The sequence below is a fragment of the Trichoderma aggressivum genome, assembly GCF_033847375.1.
Source record: "Trichoderma aggressivum f. europaeum strain CBS 100526 chromosome Unknown scaffold_001, whole genome shotgun sequence".
NCBI lineage: Eukaryota > Fungi > Ascomycota > Sordariomycetes > Hypocreales > Hypocreaceae > Trichoderma > Trichoderma aggressivum.
Window position 1 is genome coordinate 562,793 of NW_026946367.1, and position 19,218 is coordinate 582,010.

The following is a 19,218-nucleotide window of genomic DNA, read 5'->3' on the forward strand; positions in this document are numbered from 1 at the left end:
TCACCAAAACAGAAACGAGGAAAAAGAGAGAGAGAGATTTTCTTCTTACAAAATACAGTTGCTAACTCACGCATTTCCATTGCTTCCATGTCGTCCTTGTCCCAGTCGTGTGCGTCTCTTGGCTCAGACAAACGAGGCCGACTTCTTCTTGTTGAATGCTCGCTGGTCCTTGAGCCATCTCCGATATCCGGCCACGCTCTGGATCTTTTCGCCGTAGAAATCGGGGACTGAAAGTACAAGCGTTAGATTTCAACATCATACAAGAGAATCGCGCAATATCAAATCCTACCTGGGTTGCCCGCGCTCGAGTTTGTCGGGTCGGCGCGGTGCCGCTTGACACGCGCAAAGAACTCGCCCTCCTTCTGCATCATCTGCGTCTTGAAGCGCCGGTTGATGATGTAAAACACCTGGTTGCCCAGCGTCGGCCCAATCAGCCAGCCCAGGCCGGCGCAGGCCATGGTCATGATGCCCAAGGTGAAGAAGGGGTCGAGCGGGATCTGCGCAATCAGCGGCTCGGCAAAGCCCTCGGCTAAAAAGATGGTGCCGGCCGCGCCGCCGACGAGGCCCGTGACGACGGAGAAGAGGAGCTGGATGCGCCGGCGGCGGAGGCGGAGCTTGAAGAAGGAGTCCCAGTCGAGGGCCGGGACGGAGGGGGAGCCGGTCGTAGCGGCGGAGGCGGGCGAGCTGCTGGAGTAGAGCCGGACCGACGATGATGACGATGAGGTGGGGGAGGAGGAGGAGCCTCTTGCGACGAGGCCGACGATGGACGGCCGCGGGCTTGAGAGGGCGCCGGCGCTGGGTTTTGAGATTGAGCCGGAGACGGAGAGGCTGTGGTTTGCGCGCGCAAGGGATTTTGTCAGCGCAAAGGCGCCGGGCTGGGCGCGCGCAGAGAGCTGCGAGGGCGAGAATGAGGCTCTGGGACAGCATCGGACGAGGCTGCTGGGCGCTGCGGGAATGCGCATGCACAGCGTTTTCAGCGGCGACGACATGGCGGGCAGATGCAAATTAGACGATACAATGGCTGAGAGGAGAATCTGCGGGGAGGAAGCCGGAGAGAGCGCAAAGACAATTGCTGCTTCTTGGAGGTTGATATCGCGGAACTTTTTTTTCTTTCTTTTTTTTTTTTTTTGCAGGGTTTGAGGGTTTGAGATGCAGAGTTGCAGTTGCTTTTCTGCGGCGGCTTCGGTGGTGCTTTAGCAGCTGTGACAAGGATTCCCCACCCGATTGGATGCACTGAGCTACAGCGAGCTTTTAGAGGCTGATGGCGGGTACTTTGAATTGCTTCCAATGCAGCAATGAGAAAGGGCTGAATACTAATCCAACGTTGAGGAAGAAAGATGCCGGCTTAATGTCTATTCTATCTGATATTATGATTGATTTACATACAACATGAAACGAGCACAGAGAGTGTATTGTGCTCATATTCATGGTACACGACGTCGAGATGAAAGAGAATGTTGAAAGACAAACAAAGAACAAAGAACAAGCGAGCTTAGTCATCCTAGTCATCTCAACTTCGACGTCGCGTCTGCGATATTGACTTTCCCGCCCGATTTCACCTCAGCATCACGCGACTCCCTCCCGCTCGCGGCGCCCGTCGACGCCGTGCCGATCCGACCGTAAATGCAGACGATGAACAGACCCGTTGGCTGCTCGTTAGCCCGTCTCCCCCGCGGCATCCTGTCATGATGCTCTTCGATCCCGATTTCTGGGATCGCCGCCTCGCTGGCCGGGGCTTGGCGCCATTGCCTCGATCAGCCGACTCGAAGGGCAAACAACCTCTCGAAAGGACCTCTGCGAAATCGCGAATCATCATTCCTCTCGCCTCGAAGCCAGCCGACTATGTCCCGGGCAGCGGGCCGCCGTTGCAACCGATATCGCTGCTTCTTCCCGGCGACTCTACCGCCTACATCACCGAACGCCTCCTGCTTCCCTCGCCTGGACTTGCGCCTAATGGACGGCCTTTGCCGAAACGGATGATGTACCTCATCGGGTGGCGCGACCTTCCGGCTGCGAGTAAGCTCGTTCCGGCCATGCAGATCCTGGACTACGTCTCCCCGCGAACCCTCGAGGACTTTGAAGCACGGCTGGAGCAGGAGTTGGACGACGAAAGGGAGAAATTGGAAGCCGAGCTCAAGTCAGACCTAGCTGCACCGCAAAAGATCAAGAAGAAGAGGGGACGGCCGCCAGCGCACAGCCAGATAGAAGCTGCAGTTGTCGCTGAGCCGGAGACCGTCGCCCAGGCAAAGTCACGGCATAAGAAGGGCGCCATGAGTCTCTCGACGCCCAAGAAGGCAAGGTTGGAGGAATTCGAGTGGTTGGAAGACGAAGAAGGAAGCCCATCGCGACAGATTGCTCAGGAGGAGTTTCAGAGCTTACATGGCTACTTACCCATGGAGTATGAAATGTCTGAAGACACGGAAAGCCCCCTGCCTAACGAGCCACCGGAAGTCATGCGAAACGATTCGCGAATAGAAACTGTGCCTATGAAAATGAAGCAGCCGCAAGCACCACCTAAACCAACATCGTCGATACGGCCCGGGACACCACCCGGATTGATTAACGGAGCACACGCGTCGTTCGAAACGCAGAGCTCACAGACACCTGAACCAAACGTCAAACAGAACAGTCCAATCCAGCAATGGCTGGGACTATCGTCATTTATACCAGCGGGGCAGAGCACGATACCGAATCCCCCAGGGGTGATGGCCAGTGAAGAGAGCACGGCAGTAGTTGAAAGCAATCCAGCAGCAGCCAAACCAAAGACATCGAGAAAAAGGCCCAAGCCCGAAGGCGATGTACCAAAGCCCGAGCCTCAAGGGGAAAACGACTGGGTCGTGGAGAGGATTGAAGATGTCGAGTATTACGAGGTGGATGGCCGTGGCATCGTGAGATACTTCAAGGTCAGTTGGGAGGGCGATTGGCCGCCAGACCAAAAGAGGACGTGGGAGCCTGAAGAAAACATCCCGGCGAACCTTGTGCGCAACTTTTTCAAGATATCCAAAAACAAACGGAAAACATTAGCTGAGTCGGGCAATTCCACCAAGAGGCAGAGCAAACCCAAACAAACTGGCCCCAAGAACGGCATATCCAAACAGAGCTCCCACAAACAGGGGTCATTGAAACAATCGACACTGGCGTGGCCCGGAATCCGCAGAAAATATAGCAGCGTTAGTGAGGCTTTTGCGGGGGACCCAGACAGTCTCGAGGTGATGGACGAGGCCTATGACGGCGAGGAAGACGAGCTCGCCGGAGACGGGCGGGACGAATTCTTTGTCGTCACAGAAGGGGGCGAGAATGAACGGCAGAGCCGGAGTATCTGGCCTGCTGTTAACACGGTCTCGACTGCACTTGGCGTATTTCGGGGGTTTCCATGACAGGCTTCTGACAACATATTTGGGTTAGATTAGCGGTTTATTTACTTTTTATCTTTTTGGTCTACTTTCTTTCTCCTCGCGCGGAAAGGAAAGCGGTGCGACGGATATCATGAGGTTAGCTGGAACGCGAGTTGAGTCTTTATAGGGGGCGCATGGCAAATGGCGCAAGGAATTTGATGTACCTTATATGATATACATTTGGTGTTGCTATCGCTGGAGAGCTGTGTCCTTGGGATCAGAAACGTGAGCGAGCGGTTTTGCATGTCCATTCTGAAGTCGGATGGTTTTGTTAATCGCTTGATTCGTATACTAGGCATGGAGAGACTAGACGGACTGCTCAACATTGTCTTACTGTAGTGAATATCTTTTGAGTTTCGACTTCTTTTTATGATTCAGTATGGTGTAACGACCAGTTTAGTTGTAACCCTCAAACAACTTGATCGAAAAATCCTTCATGTCCAACCTGTGGGAACCACGCTGGATATTGGCCTCCAGCACGACAGTTACCCCCTTGACTCCAAGTCCTGCTCGGGATAGAGGGTGAAATCCAAGGGGCCTTCGGAGGCGTCGGTATCGAGGGCCTTGACGTCGTCGAAGTTGACAGATACGTGGCTTATGCAGCTCGCCGTACTTGCGCAGAGGACGGTGACGGATGAAAAGCTGCAGAGGCTTTTGGTGGTGGTTATGGATTGAACTTTGTGGTTGAGGGGCGGATGGAGGCGCCTATGGGGGGGTGTTGAAGACGGTGTTTGTGTTGGGTCGTTTATGGATATGCTTGGGAAGAGGATAGATGCGTATATGATGGAGGAGAAAGAGAAGGAACTGTGGAATTTGAGATTGCGAGGTTTGTTTTGGTCGATGATGATGAGGTGGATGGTGTGATGAGATATGGGGGGTTCTGGGAAGATTTATATTTGAGAGTGGTCGTATTGGGTAACGAATCTGAGCGGATGTGATGTGTAATGTGTATTTCACTATGGATATATTGTGTGATACAAGCCGGGTCTCAAGTGACAGTGCCTATATTTCTCTCGTGTATATCTAGTAGTCCATTTACATCCGTATCTTGTCCAATTGGCAGCAGGTTAGGCGCCAGTAGCAACTGTCAACGCGGAAATGAAGTCGAGCTTCGATTCTTAGCATCTCCATTAGCTTGTTGCTAGCAGATTGTCCGATCCCCTTTAAGATTTGTCAAAGCGATGATGGCTCACAGCTGCCGCATTGCATAGAGTGTTACTTTACAATATTGTTACATCCCTGGTTCTCAACTCAGACGAGCAGGAGACATGCAGCTACATTAAGACGATTGCATGTGCATAGAAACGCATATGGAGATGGACTAATGTGAGTATTGTGCTCTGAAGAAGAGTCTTTGTATGATTCGCCCTCAAACTTGTAGCAGTTGGCCAACTATAAACGTTAAATGACAAACCGGCATACTATGCTCCTCAGTCACCCGTGTGTTCTGCTCTCCTAATGATGAACCTAGAGCGTAGAGCTGTAATGAAGCCTGATTGAAAGTAAAAGTGAATCCTCGAATACTATTTTCCCTTCCAAATCCCTTGAATAATAACCATGGCCAGCTCGAATCAATGTTAATTCCCTTGTAAGCAAATGTCCTCGTTTCCTCCCAAACTTCGTCCAATCACTCTCCCTGTTCCATCTAATCAAGCGCTCACTTAGAGCGCTCAAGAAACTTTTTCACGACAGCCGCCGCAGGCACTGCCTTGATATCACGGCATCCCATCTCACAGCCCTTGGGGCACTTGGGTACCGTGTGCTCCCTGAGTCCTTGCTCTTCGGCCATCTCGCGGCGGTGCTTGGCCACCATGCCGTAGTGCTCCCACTTGCGACGGTTGATCTCGCCGCACGCCTTGAAGTGTTCATCCCAGTATTCTGCCCAGTCGGGCTCGTGGAGCGTGTTTTCCAGGAGAAGCTTGGCCTCGTCCTCGGCTGACATGCTCCAGCCATATTTGCGGCGGGTCAGGGTCATGGAGCTGCCCAGGATGCGGTACTCGGTGTCCTTGTGGTTCTCGAGGTCGTAAAGGTAGTCGTCGACTTCGCTTTCGTCGATATCGTACTGTAATGCCAAGCGTGTCTTCAGAGGGATCCGCGTTGGTCCCATTTCGGCGGCCGCCCTCCGAAGGTGAGGAGGCAAATAGTCATTGTACGGATAACGATTCCATTGCGCTTCCAAATCGTCTCCTGAGCGGCGTGAGATTGGGCTTTCGCGCTGTCGAGGACGGATTCTGGATAACACCTCGCTTTCGTGCGTCGAGTCACGCAGGAATCTGCGAAATTTTCCATCTTCGGGGTTAATCGTATAAAAGTCAGAAAACCTTCCCGAGAAGATGAGCCAATCAGCCTTGTTTGCTTGAAAGAGAGTTGCAAATTCAACAGTCAATCCGTCGTTGGCCTCGTCGTAGTCAGCAGACACGATATTGTTTATGCCGATGGTGCTGATGAAGTACCATATACACTCCTTCGGAAACCCTTTGAGAAGGAAGCGACGAGCACATCCATTATCAAGGAGGCCCTTGTCAATTCTGCCGAAGCCATAGGAGGAAGATGAGATCAGCCACGCGTTGGCGCTATAGACGTCACCGTTTTTGGCCTTGTATAAGAGAGGAGAGATGCTGGCGTCATGTGAAAATTCGGCGGCCGCCTGATGATATACAAACTCAAGCATGGCAGTCTTGGTATCATTGCCCAGAATCGGGGCAGTTTTGAGCATCATGATGCCAAGGAGTCCACCATGGCATTGAATGCCTCGTGTGATCTGGGACATGGTTGCGTCAGGGGGCAAGTTTGTGAGCATGACACGACGGCTTTGCAGCCCTGTGGTTGGAGTGGTCACATAGACCTCTGCCACATCGGACTGATACTCCAAATCCAAGTGAAAGGGTGCGTTTCCTCCTGGGGTATCGACAAACAAGACGTCTTCTTCTGGCATTTCCGCCTCCCAGTTCTCGCTTAATTGATCAACATCAATAAAATCAGACACATCATCAAACTGCGCATCGAGTTGGCCGTCGTCTAGCAAAAGATCAATCTCTGTGTCTGGTGATTCTGCTCTGCTGTTTGGCACGTCTCGTTCGTCGGATGGCGGAGTTGAACTACCGGACTCCTATCACGCAATTCATTTAGTACTCTACCAATCTTAACGCAAGGACAGTTGACTGTTGTACATGTCCCTCTTGCACATACCGAACTGGAAGGACTTGGATTGGCCTTTGCCTCCTCCATCATGATGATATTTCCCTTGAGAATGTGTCGAACTCCGGTGAGAGAATTACCCAGCGTTCGTAGGGCGCGAACCAAATCGATGTCCAATTCCTCCTCTGCCAATTCTTGAAGCACCTGCTCAACTTCTTTCTATCAAGAGGAATCATGTTAGCCCATATGCACATGCTTCTACTAGCTTGTGTAAGTGAGACGTGACAGTTGTCGACTTACACTGTCAAAAACAATACTCTGTATCTGATGGAATTGTCCCCATAAAGCATTCTGGATTCCTTGAAAGATTTCAAGACACTCGGCACGCTTCTTGTAGCTTCGTTGATGCGCATTCCCATGTCTCTTGTCCTGATTGCTCCTGTTGTAGTTGTTTGCTTCGATCTCTAAGCTCTGTTCTGGAGCAGTGATGAATCCCCGAGAAGGGGAAACATTCGACAGGCCAATTATATGCTGATCCTCCGGCGCAGCAGATGGGGCACCATCACTGTGATCTCCATGATGGACAGAGATTGGGTTGAGGACCGCGGGGGAGGCCGTGACGGATGGAGGAGGCGTGAGATCAATCAGCCTGTCTGTGGTTTGTGCAGCCATTGCAATGAACAGAAGAGCAGGGTCACACACTCCGAAGTTGTGGCTTTGAGGAACGATGAGAGAAGATGGAGGCAGTGAACAAAGCTGCAGGATGAAAGAAGAAGCTGCAGTTGAAGGTGGAGGAGTGTAGAGGCCTTGGGCGGTGAGCTGCGATTTACTGTGTTGGGAACTACTATAGTGCACGAGCTGCCATCGTCAACACCGGCAGAATGCGCTCACTGGACGTTTGCTTCATCTTGATAGCCATCTAGGTGCCTGAGGGAAAACATGTGATTGCAGTGACAGTGAATCACAGACAAATATCTCCAAGAGGTGCAGCTGGCGGAACTCGCAAGAGAGCGAGCTGCATTGGCGGCAGTTCCATCCAGGTACTTGGGACGAACTGGTGGTTTGAGTTCCAACTGTAGAGACATCTGAGCTCGGCGTAATACAGGACCGTAGGAGGGTTTGATGCAAGTCACCGAGAGAGATGTGAAAATATATCATGGAGTATTAGTAGGTATAGTGTATTTAGTATTTAAGCCATTACACAGACTTTTGGCAAAATGTCGTCGACTGCGTAGGTCAGCTCCGAAGCATGGGATGGATATCATGTTTCGTTCTCATAGCCTGAATACTTCGTCGTACGTGCACAAGGTGAGAGCAAAGTCAGCTCATGCCGCATCTTCGTCTGCCGAGTCGAGCACCGAAACCATCATGCCAAGCCTAAAAAGATGTTCATTCCACGTCGAAAATTGCCTCTCTAGGGGGATGATTCACTGCAGAAAACAGCTTGAAACATTGTTTGATCGGTTGTCGGCAACGGGTTGACGGCTTGTATTTTAGCAGCCAGGCATTTCCCTTTTGAGAAGGTTTCTGCGAATGCTACGTAAGCAAAGAAAGGAAGCTAAAGGAAAACTGCTGCAAGGCTGCCGGTGACTGAAGCGAATCGGCCGGGCGTCGATTTTATGTCGGCCAAGTGGGACTGGCGCGGGTTCGAGAACAACGTCATAGTTCAATGTGCAGGTCAAAAGAAGAAGAAGAAAACAGAGAAGAGATGCCAAGACAGCAAAAGGATCCGGGATGGACGGGCCCCAATGCAGCTAGAGCGGAGAATAAAATCCCCCCTAGAAGACATCATATGCAGTGCTAGAACAAAAAGAATGGATTCCAAACTTCCTTTCCCGCGATGCGTGCCGAAGCAGATTCTGGGCGATTTCGCCCTGCCCGATTTGCTGCTTTGGCGCTGCGCCGGCTGTATTCCGGCGTGCTCATGCCGAGCCAAAGCCGAGCGCTTGTACTGGCAAGTACCGCAACGCAAACATTTCCGGGGGAAAGGCAGGTACCTAGATTAAGGCTATATACAGCTACGGGTTGGGGTAATGGTTATGTCGATTACTATGCACGGTCAGGTGGCCGTAAAGTGAATTAAATGAATGATTCAGGCATGTGGTACTCTGGCATTTGCAGTGCAATTAGTTGGACTACTAAGGTACCTAATGTCTGTGATAATGCGATGTTTGAATCAAGGGCTGAATGAGATGAGTAAATATGGCTTGTTGTGTGTTGGATCTTGCCGCAATACGTCATGTTAAGCAAGTACCTAGCAGGTGTATAGCAATTAACACACACCTAACTTTCCCAATTTGAAGGCATTAATATAACATCGTCAACCCTGATGGCACGGATTCCAATTCCAATTTGCCAAAAGGTACCTCAAAATACATCATACAAGCCCCACTTATCATCACCCTAACACCCAACCCCCGACTCCCGCAAAAAAGGGAAAGCTGTGGGGCGACCAGCTGCCGCAGGGGTCGGCAGGGCTGCGGTTTCCTCAAAGCTGCTTCTGTTACGTACAAGCTTTCCCTCTGACTGGCCGCTGCTGGAACCAAACCATGTCCGCACAGATGCGAGCCAGCATTTCCTGCTTCTTGTTTCTCCTCGTACTCACGCCGTGTCCGATACCTTGCGCCCAGCTTCTGTTCCTGCGCATCGCCGAGTCTCGTCAATCCCGAGGTACGCGCGGTGTACTTGACGTCTGTTAGTCCGGCCGTCTGCATTCTCCTCATCTTGGATGCAGCTCGACAAATCTCCGCGGCACACAAACATCCCTTGGGCTCTTTTTTCGTCATCTTTTCGGCATTTTCGTCTTTTTCTTCTTCAATTTTTTCTTTTCGCTCTTTCTTCTGAAGCGGTTGTATATTAGGCGGCCCGTTCCCTCGTGGTCTTGCGAGTCTTGACGATCATTCAGTCTCAGCTCACCTTGTCACGACTTGTGAACAAACAAACAAACAACCTTGCCTTAACTTCAGCATCATCCTCTCCTGGCCAATACTCACTCATAACTCCATCGACAACATCACGACGACGAAAACTCCCTCCTGTCCGACATAATCAGCATTATCGCGTGTTATACCAGCCTCAGCAGCGACAAGCCGACACTATGGCGCGCATCCACCATTCCTGGAGTTTCAACATCGACCGGTTCCTCAATCCCTTGATCCCTCCTCCGCCATGGAACCACATCCCTTACCCCATCGCCTACTGGTTTGGCTATCGCAAGACGAAGCCTCAGGGAACAGGCAACTTGATGCCCATCTTTTGGGCCTTTATCGGCGTCTTTGGTGCTATTGCCATGATTGAAGCCGTTGGAAAGCATGTCGCCTCGTTCCCACCCCACCACGTACCTCTCATCGTGGGCAGTTTTGTAAGTCGATCCTAGAAATATCAGGTACGAATACGTGTATAAGTATACGCATATACGCACATTTTGTCATTGTTGCAACTAACTGGTGATGCTACGTTCAGGGTGCTGCTGCCGTCCTTGAGTTCTACGCCATTGAATCGCCTCTTGCGCAGCCGCGAAACGCCATCGGCGGCCAAGTCATCTCCGCCATCATTGGTTGTGCCGTGGGAAAGCTCTTCCTTCTCAGTGACAACTTTGAAGACATCAAATGGCTCGGCGGTGCTCTGGCTTGCGCTTCTGCTACTGCGATGATGGCACTGACCAAGACCGTGCATCCTCCGGCCGGTGCAACCGCGTTATTGGCTGTTGTTGATCCCACTCTTATCCAAGTCGGCTGGTTTCTGATCCCCGTCATGTTGCTGGGAAGCACTTTGATGCTTGGTGCAGCCCTCCTTATTAACAACATCGAGCGCCAATTTCCCGTCTACTGGTGGTCTCCTGAAGATCTGAGGCAGCCCAACTCCATGTTTCGCCGCCGATCATCCAAGAAGAAGGCCAAGGAAACTGAATCCAAGCCCGAGGACGCTAGCAGCGGAGAAGGCGATGCGAGATACGTTTCCGATGTCGAGGCGAATGCCGCTGCCGAGACCGAGTTGGAAAAGGAAGACACCATTTATGCCGCCGATATCATCATCAAGCCGGGACAGGTCATTGTTCCTGAACACGTCTATCTCACCCAGGAAGAGCAGCAGTATTTGGAAATGATATCCAAACGTCTCTAAGCAAATATGCCACACGCAGCATACGCATATTCTTCCTACAACTACACCATCATCATCATCGCCATCGGAGTCACACGGCGGAAGGACAAGCTGCGATACCACTTGACGACATACTCATGCATTTTTTCTGTTAGCCAGCGGATGCATCTTTGACGAAGCATGGCGTTTTACCTACCAGTTCATACTAATTAATGATTTCCACGTTGCTGATCTACGAGATACCACATGTATATAGCTATTTCTTTCTCTTTTACCAAACGCAAAATATAGCTCATCAACTTTTTGTCACTTGTCCTGTTGCCTCTTTTGCAGCTACCTTGTGCTTACTACTTGTAGTCCATCGCCGTTGTCGATCACTTGTTTGTTTTTTGCCGCTAAGATCGATCTTGAGTTGAGATTCGGCCAAGTCAAGTCAAACACGCTAAGTCTAGAATCTGGGGCTATGCTGCTTAAGCCCAGCAATCAGCCTCACATGTGAGACACCAGATCCGAGCAGAATTGCTTTGCCGAGCCGCTTGATTCTCCATCATTTCCATCTTTAGCCAACGGTCCAATCGCGATGCTTCATCTGTCCAACCGCGCCCGTTTTCTTTTGACCAATGCGGCTTCATGTGGCTTCTGCCTGTATGCCGTCTGAGTCACCCCGGCGAGCCTCTTTAAGCTCCGTAGGATTTGCGCCGCATGACTAACAGCTTGGCAGGAAATGCTCACCCGACAACACTTATACACACATATAAACCCCATAAGCATGTGCTCTCCGGTTTCAATTCTTGATTCCATCTTCATCCTCCAGACGTTGCAGCTGTCCTCATCATGGCTGCAGCTGAAGATCCGGCTCAGGCTCAGGCCCAAGAGGTGCCCTGGTTCCTAAAGACATCATACCCCGTCCTTTTCCCTACCCACGATGCCTTGTTTAAATCGCCTGCCGTCTTTGACAGTTATCTCTTCGATGAACTGCGGGGTGAATATGGGGTGATGTCAATGGAGTCCCTGAAAATGGAAGACTCGATGGACGGCATCACTCTGGCTGACAAAGAGAAGGAATCAGCCCAAACCGATCGGAAAAGGGAGGACGAAGAGTTTCTCAACCGCATGTTGACGGAGAACTCGGACGTCGCCTTTATATCTACTCAAAATGCACTGGTCGACCTCTTCTTCGAAATGGAAGAAGCCGTTTCTGGTCCTCGGCTGAAGGAGCTGCTCGACGCTGCCTGGGCTGTACACCCACTCATTACTCTGAAAGTCATCTTCAATGCGCGCTCAATACACCTGGGCAAGAGCTCGAAAAACGTCTTCTACCGTGCCGCAGGATGGCTGGCGCAAAACCACCCGCTCACGCTGGCTGGTAACTTGAGATGGCTTAGCCGGCCCATCATCGAGAAGAAGGTCCAAAAGGAGGGTGAGAATGATGAAGGATTTATCAAGGTGGAAAAGCGTGAGGGAGATGAGAACGCGGTAGATCAGTATGATGTTCGGCACGGAGTCTCGCATGGTTACTGGAAAGACGTGTTGAATATCCTTGTTTTGGCGATGGAGAAGAAGCTGGATGTGCTTGAGAACCCCAGGGATGTCTTGAATGTGGAAGACGAGGAGATCAAGAACTCTGTGCTGGCGAGACGGAAAAGGAAGAAGGATGGTGTGAGCTCTTCGCCGCCGAGAAGAAGGACCGCTCGATCAGCCAATTCAGCAAAACGCGCAGCCGCCATTGAGGCTGCTAAGCAGAGGGCAAAGGCCAAGGAGATGCGAGCGAAGCCCAACAGACACATCTTGGAAGATCAGACAGTCCGCATTGGAAACCCCGAATTCGCTCAGCAAGTCGCGGCCTTTGAGGAGTCTCAGGCAAGAGCTGAGGCGGCTCGATTAAGGGCTGTGAAGCGAGAGCTGAAAGCCACACAGCCGACACATGCCCTGGAGGAAGAGACGGTACGGATAGGAAACCTCAAGTTGGCCAGGCATCGGGATCGAGATGATCGGCATGCGGCCTCCATGGACAGGTTCAACACCAATGCCGTTTACCGAACTTTACATGTCACTGTTGCGCGACTCTTTGCTGAGCAGCTTCACTCTGACTTGGCTGCTCTCCGGGACTCTGATCCCAGAGCCAAAAGGGGCATCTCGCTCTGTGCAAAATGGGCTCCTTCACATGGCAATTTCCACGACAGACACACCTGCATCATCAGCTCCATCGCCGAGATCCTGTATCCCCAAGAGTCGCTCGCCAGTGTGGTCTCTGCAGCGGATAGTCGGGAGGTATATCTGCGTTACGCACGAGAGCAGTATCGCAAGGACGTGTCCGCCCTGAGAAAGCACCTCGAGGTCGTGGAGCGGGATATTAGCGCCTGTACCTTTGACAATATCAAGTACGACCGCGTGCCGTCTATTGCCATGAAGAACTACACTCGTCTCTTCATTGACAAGGACATGGATCGCTTCCAAGAGTACGTTGGCAAGGTTTCCGAGGGAAAGGCCAATATCTCGGGCGCCGTCTTATTGCCCTCTACACTAGTTTGCACTGCAGCGAAGGCTCCCACATACACTCCGAAGAATCTGAGCCAACAGGAGCTATTAAATCGCACCATAAAGGAAATGGAGGCCAAGGTTGCCGACGGCCAGTGGAAGACGCTTGTTCAGCGGATAAAGGACTCGGGCACTCTGTCTTCGTGCATTGCGGTGTGCGATGTTTCTGGAAGCATGGGCAGCCCTGTCTTCAAGGACGGCACCACGCCCATGCACTCTGCGGTTGGACTGTCTCTTTTGGTTGCGGAGGTGACTGAAGAGCCGTTTGGCGGCAAGTTCATCACGTTCCACTCGCAGCCGTCAATGAAGTCTATCAATGTGAACTGGACGTTTCCCGAGAAGGTTCAGCAGATTATGGCTGCGGAGTGGGGTGGGAACACGGATTTCGTGGCTGTTTTCGAACAGTTGATTCTGCCCCTGGCCATCAAAAACAACCTGAAGCAGAAGGACATGGTGAAGCGCGTCTTTGTATTCAGTGACATGCAGTTCGACCAGGCAGAGAGCAACTACGGCTATTACGTTTCGAACGGACCTCAAAAACCGGAGGCATGGGCGTCGTCCTATGATAGGATCAAGGCGAAATACGAGGAGCACGGTTACGAGCTGCCGGAGCTCGTGTTTTGGAATCTCGCGGGTGGGAGAGCGGGTGGGACTGCGCCGAAGCCGGTGCTTGCGGGGGAGGCGGGCACGGCGTTGGTGAGCGGATATTCGCAGGGCATGTTGAAGGTGTTTATGGATAATGGAATGTTTGAGGTCGAGGAGGAGGAGGAGGAGGAGGGAGAAGTAGATGTGAAGGATAAGGATGAAGATGAGGATATGGTGGGGATTACGGCGACTGAGAAGCCGAAGAAGAAGAAGATGAATCCTTTGGCGACGGTTAAGAAGGCGATTTCGCACAAGGCGTACGATATGCTTAAAGTAATGGACTAAGTAGATGTTGTAATATGATGAAGCAATTGACACCTGATGTTATGGATGAAAGTTGCGTTTTGTGCAGTCTCGTTAAGAGACGTGTAAGTGTAAGTGCTGTGACTAGATCGAGGCCACCAACCATCATCGCCATGAACAACCAACTCTCCACTTCACAATCCTCGCTGATCGACGAGTCTGTCAAAAAAAACATAGCGATTCATCATGTAAGTAGAATTGTTTGAATAAGATGGTGAAGGATAGAGAAGAGAAAAATCAAAAAGAGAGGTTTGGGGCCAAACCGTGGATTGAACACGGGACCTCTTGCAGTTGAGTCGGTAACCCAAAGCAAGAATCATACCACTAGACCATTTGGCCGATGACTTTTGACGGGGATAATCTTCCCGGAAGTGCCTTATAAACACTAATACATATTTGCGCACATTAGGTTTAGATCATGAATTGAGGCTGTGAAAGTATGGTTTTGGTTGGTATTGAATATTTCTCTGTGCTATGCGATGGTGAAGATTATTTCTGAGTTAGCATGGGGAATTTCTCTCGATGCGGTTGGGTTCTGCACAGAGTTTGGTGTGTGATGGAGCAACTACTAATTGGTCCATTTCGAGGCGAACTAATTCAGGGTAAGCGTGTAGATGATGTGTAGCCTCAATGAAAGAGAAATGGTAAACGAGGTGGGCAGTAGTAAGGAATCAAGCGCTTGACTAAGTCTTTTATTGCGCAGTGTATTCGGATTTTGGCAGAGTAGTCGTTGTGTTGTTGTCTTGTTCTTGTGGTAGCTTCCAGTATGCACATTACCTACTTTATGAAGCAGAGTGAGTAATCTTACGACATCGTGACATTCTTCACTTAGCATTGCGTTCATCATAACCTCATAGACCAACCTAATACCGAGCAACTAAATAATATCAAGCAGCCTCACAGAAATACCTCGGTTTCCATGGAGCATACCGAGACGTCACTGGATCAAAAAATACTTAAGCGAAATTCCAGCGAGTGTTGATATAACGTAATGTGTAGCTGGACCAGATCGTGAGATGCAGTACCCTTGCTCAATGCATAAGACATGAACAACTGGGACTTTGGTGACCAATTCTGCACATGATATCAGGATGACACATGCCAATCACTTGCTTTCACGGTTTCAGATATAGTGCTTCAAAATGTCTGAGCAATCGTATTATGTATAGGTAATCACGCCTTACTGTCTTCTGGACTGCTACCTCTTGGTCTTTCTTCGTGAGGCTACCTCTTATCACCCATATTTATGCTCACATATATAGGTAGACCCAAACTCTGATTCCCATCCTGTCCTTTTATTTAGGTCCTCAAAACCGAGTTTGAACTCCTTCGCTCAAACGTTCACGCCCCTTTCCTCAACACACCAACATGTCTCTCCCCCGCATATTCAACTCAAACCTCATACATTCTCTTCCCAAGCCACATATCATCTTCTGGCCTCTCGTTACCACTGCCTCATAACCAGCTGATCACCAAACGCACGTGGCTGTGATACATCTCACTTGGCTCATTCCATAATCTCCCTTGAGACCATGTACGATACGAAGCGGGTGTGGGCTAATTAGCTGAAGTGACAGGAAAGAAACGGGGGCGTATAAAGAAGTACTTTGTGATGCGAAAGATACTTAATACGAGATGATGATATAATAATTGGAGGATAGTGGCTTGCGTTTCATCACGACACAGTCTCATATGTGTGCAAAAGATTCTCCAGCGTACGTGAAACATTCTGAGATTATAAGCTTGTGGATTCTCTTGATTCAAGATTTTTAACAAAAAAGGTATCTAAGCCGCGTATATCTAGCCTCTCCATCTATCGCCTTCATGTAATCGCTCCAAAGGAAAATAAAAAAGGACGCTGTATGTGATGTATGTTGTGTTTAATGTGTGAGACATCTAAGATCCAAAGAAAACAAAATGCCCTTTCAACTCCCACCGCTGAAAAAAAGAAAAGCCAAAACGCTAAAAGTACTGAAAATGGAATGTCAAACAAATGGAGTCGCTTGTCTTGTTGTATTGGTGCCGATAACAGTGCGTATTAGATCGTATCCTGCGGCTTGTAGTATTCCGTTGCCCATCTCTTTATAGCAGATCTTGTAGTATATGGATAATGGCATAATAATCCTCAGCTCTGCTGTGCTCCAAAACAATAATAGAAGAAAGTAAAAGTAAATTGACATGATGAAATGCTGCTCCCGGCTCCAGCTCTGGGAGTGTTTGCTCGCAAACGCTGAAAAGAAGAGAAAAGAAGAAGAAGAAAAACAGGATAAAGAAGACGCCAACGCGAAGGGCTTATCATCGTTATTATGGATTAGAAGCTGAATAGCCCGCTTCTCCTCTTGCCTAGCGGGTACACGATCAAGGCACTCATGAAGAGGCCCACGCTGATGCCAATTGCGACTTGGATGACGCTCAATAGCACAGTAAAGGCGGTGCCGTCGATCTGAGAGTTGCTGGAGGAGGATGCGTTTTTGTTTAGCAGATTTGCCGAGTTGATGCCAGCCAACAAGGAACCGCTCGCGGCTAGACCAGAAGGCACCTGGACAAAGATGGCCGGGAGCATGGCTGCAGCAGCGAGACTATAGCCGACTTTCCTGGGCAGTCGCTGTGGCTGATCTGGAGGTGTTCCCATGGTGGATTCTTCGTCGGGTGTTGGAGGCATCTCTTGCTTCTTCTTGGAAAACCGAGGCTGGACTCGCGCCCGCCACCACTCTACAAGATCTAGCCAGGCGTTTTGCACGTGTCGTCCGAGTCGCGAGTAGAGATTGGCCAGGATACCAATGGTTAGCGCGCCGAGCATGTTGGAGATTTGGCTGTTGCTCTCAAAGTATTGGCTTGAGTAGCTGTTGACGCAGAAGCCGGCGAGAGACATGATAGTCATGACGGGTGTTTGCTTCCACTGGGCCTGGTTGATGATGCACAGGCACAGCGTGAAGCCCGGAACGAAGAGAAAAGCCCATCCGCGGTTGAGGCTGAGAGGATTGTCGCAGGTCGTCGCACTGGCGGCATTACTGTCGAGCATGCCATACAAGGAAGCTCCAATGGTGATACCGTAACCTAGGAAGAGAGTGTAGATGACGGCGTGCACCATGCGAACGCTGCCAGCGACAATGTTATGGCTTTGCAGCTCCAGAGATCCACAGAGCACCATGTACCCGGGCAGGATCAGGGCAATGCTACTCTGGGCCAAAGCGCTGAAGCAAAACAGCTTCCCGCCTTGGATTGACCCGAATCCGCGAGCGATAAAGGTCGTAATGACAGCAGCAGAAACTTCAAAGACGTGAGCGTAGAGCTCGTTGCTAGGGGCAAAGACGAGCTGAAGAAGCCCAACTAGGCAGCCTAGCAAAAAGGCAATAGGCAGATCGATAAAGCGGCCTTGGAAAGCAAACGGGGCGACGCAAACCGAGGCAAGGCCATACATGAAAACCCTGAACCAAGTATTGAACTTGGGTTTCCGATCTATGACTTCATCTAGGCGGCGGGTGGCTTCCTCGACACCAAGCTTGTCGTGGACGACATCCTTGTAGATGTTGTGGACATCTCGTAGGCGGCCGAGGTCAACTCCTTGAGGCACTCGTACTACCTTGACTTCTGCTGTGTGTGTTGAGCTGTCGTCGAAACTGATAATCATGCATGATGGTATGTATAAGAATTGGCCTTCGATCTCGAGAACACGCGAGGACATGTTCATATACTCTTCGAGGCGGTGCGTCGGAGCGCCATACATCATGAGGGCACGGCATAGCTTCAACAAGTATCTGTGGCGTGCGATGATGCCCGCAATGTGAACCGTGATTCTGATCTGCTCCTTCTTTGGCTTTCCAAACTTTTCCTTCTTGATCTTCTCTGCGAGACGATCAGATATTTCGCTGGAGCCAGGGGCGGCAAACATGGATGAAGATTTCAGGAGCTCACTCAAAGCAACCGAGGAAGTCGAGCCCCGAGATCTGTGATAGCCTCTTAGCCGGCTGGATGATCGCGATCGGATAGTGCTGACGGTTGAGGGGCGTCTAGAGTTCGGAGGTGAGGGATGCGGAGACATGATGGGAGTGGAGGGCAATGTGGTAGGAGTAGTGAACCCGCTGCTACCTGGACCGTGGTCGGCGCCGTTGTCATCGCGGTAAAGCTTGAGCAAGGAAGAGAGGATGCCTCCACGATAGGAAGAGGGCCTGGGAACGTAGTCTTGGGCGTAGGCCTGCATTATGACTGGGGTTGACCTTCCAGACACTGACGAGAATTGTGGGTGGAACAGGTGGTTTTTAGCATGAGAGTTGACCAGCATCTCCGCTCTGTCATGTTCTTCATGTGGCTGGTACAAACGAGAACTATGGGGGGTGCGATGAGTGGTGGAGTGTGTGTCGGGATAGTAGGGCTCCCTGAGAGTAGCAGTACTGCTGTTGCTGGTCGTGGTGATAGCGGCGTCATCTAGGTCTGGATCATGATCGTCTGAGACGTCGAGGACGGGTTGGAATGCTCGTTCAAGGTCGATGGAGTTTCGTCTTGATCCCGGGGCAGATTGTGAGTACAAGGCGCCCACGGACACAGCCAATCGATCCGCTCGTTGGCGTGCGTCAGTCATGGATCGAAGCTGCCGCTCGGTGGCATGCTTCTCCGCCTTGTCTGCCTCCTCTTGTTCCTGGGGCACATTGTAGCTCGTATTCCGTCTCAAAACTGGCCTCGGCATTCTTGGGACCGGGGAAGGTTCTCCAGATTTGATGGGTGTCAGGACAGGTGACGTCTGCTGTTCGTGAAAGTGACGCTCGTCCTCTCCTGTCAGCAGCACCTTGTTTAAGGCGAGTCTCAATTCCTGAGCATCCGGGGCGCCGGGGGGAGTGAATTGCAGACTGGGAGATGCCTGGGGTGAATGGTCGATATAACCAGGCGAGCCAGCACTCAGGAGCCAGTCACCGCTGCCGGGAGAGGCAATCGGCAGGCCGACTGGGCCAGCCGAGAGGTTCGCTGATGACCTCTGCGACTCCCGTCTGGATTCATCTTCGCTCCAGACGACGCGCTTCTTGCCTTTACGGCCTGGTGTAGGGATATCGACAACTTCAGCGTAATCCTTGGGGTCTGTTGACATTGTTGTGGAGTGCCGACT

General features: G+C 51.0%; 6 protein-coding genes across 6 annotated transcripts; 3 read left to right on the forward strand and 3 right to left on the reverse strand.

Moving 5' to 3' along the window:
- Positions 1–123: 123 nt before the first annotated feature.
- Triagg1_100 (uncharacterized protein) lies at positions 124–989 on the reverse strand (the record flags this gene model as incomplete). Its single annotated transcript, XM_062896009.1, has 2 exons — positions 124–227; positions 290–989. 2 exons carry the CDS (start codon positions 987–989, stop codon positions 124–126), a joined length of 804 nt encoding a protein of 267 aa, XP_062760450.1.
- Positions 990–1,688: 699 nt separating this feature from the next.
- Triagg1_102 (uncharacterized protein) lies at positions 1,689–3,377 on the forward strand (the record flags this gene model as incomplete). Its single annotated transcript, XM_062896021.1, has 1 exon — positions 1,689–3,377. One exon carries the CDS (start codon positions 1,689–1,691, stop codon positions 3,375–3,377), a length of 1,689 nt encoding a protein of 562 aa, XP_062760452.1.
- Positions 3,378–5,052: 1,675 nt separating this feature from the next.
- Triagg1_103 (uncharacterized protein) lies at positions 5,053–7,474 on the reverse strand (the record flags this gene model as incomplete). Its single annotated transcript, XM_062896032.1, has 4 exons — positions 5,053–6,504; positions 6,585–6,752; positions 6,834–7,377; positions 7,425–7,474. The coding sequence occupies 4 exons, from the start codon at positions 7,472–7,474 to the stop codon at positions 5,053–5,055; spliced, it is 2,214 nt and encodes a 737-aa protein (XP_062760453.1).
- A 2,156-nt stretch (positions 7,475–9,630) lies between these two features.
- Positions 9,631–10,655, forward strand: Triagg1_104 (uncharacterized protein; the record flags this gene model as incomplete). The annotated part of the gene is made up of 2 exons (XM_062896043.1): positions 9,631–9,894; positions 9,996–10,655. 2 exons carry the CDS (start codon positions 9,631–9,633, stop codon positions 10,653–10,655), a joined length of 924 nt encoding a protein of 307 aa, XP_062760454.1.
- Positions 10,656–11,468: 813 nt separating this feature from the next.
- On the forward strand, positions 11,469–14,102 carry Triagg1_105 (uncharacterized protein; the record flags this gene model as incomplete). Its single annotated transcript, XM_062896054.1, has 1 exon — positions 11,469–14,102. One exon carries the CDS (start codon positions 11,469–11,471, stop codon positions 14,100–14,102), a length of 2,634 nt encoding a protein of 877 aa, XP_062760455.1.
- Positions 14,103–16,431: 2,329 nt separating this feature from the next.
- Triagg1_106 (uncharacterized protein) lies at positions 16,432–19,200 on the reverse strand (the record flags this gene model as incomplete). Its single annotated transcript, XM_062896065.1, has 1 exon — positions 16,432–19,200. The coding sequence occupies one exon, from the start codon at positions 19,198–19,200 to the stop codon at positions 16,432–16,434; it is 2,769 nt and encodes a 922-aa protein (XP_062760456.1).
- Between the last annotated feature and the right edge of the window lie 18 nt (positions 19,201–19,218).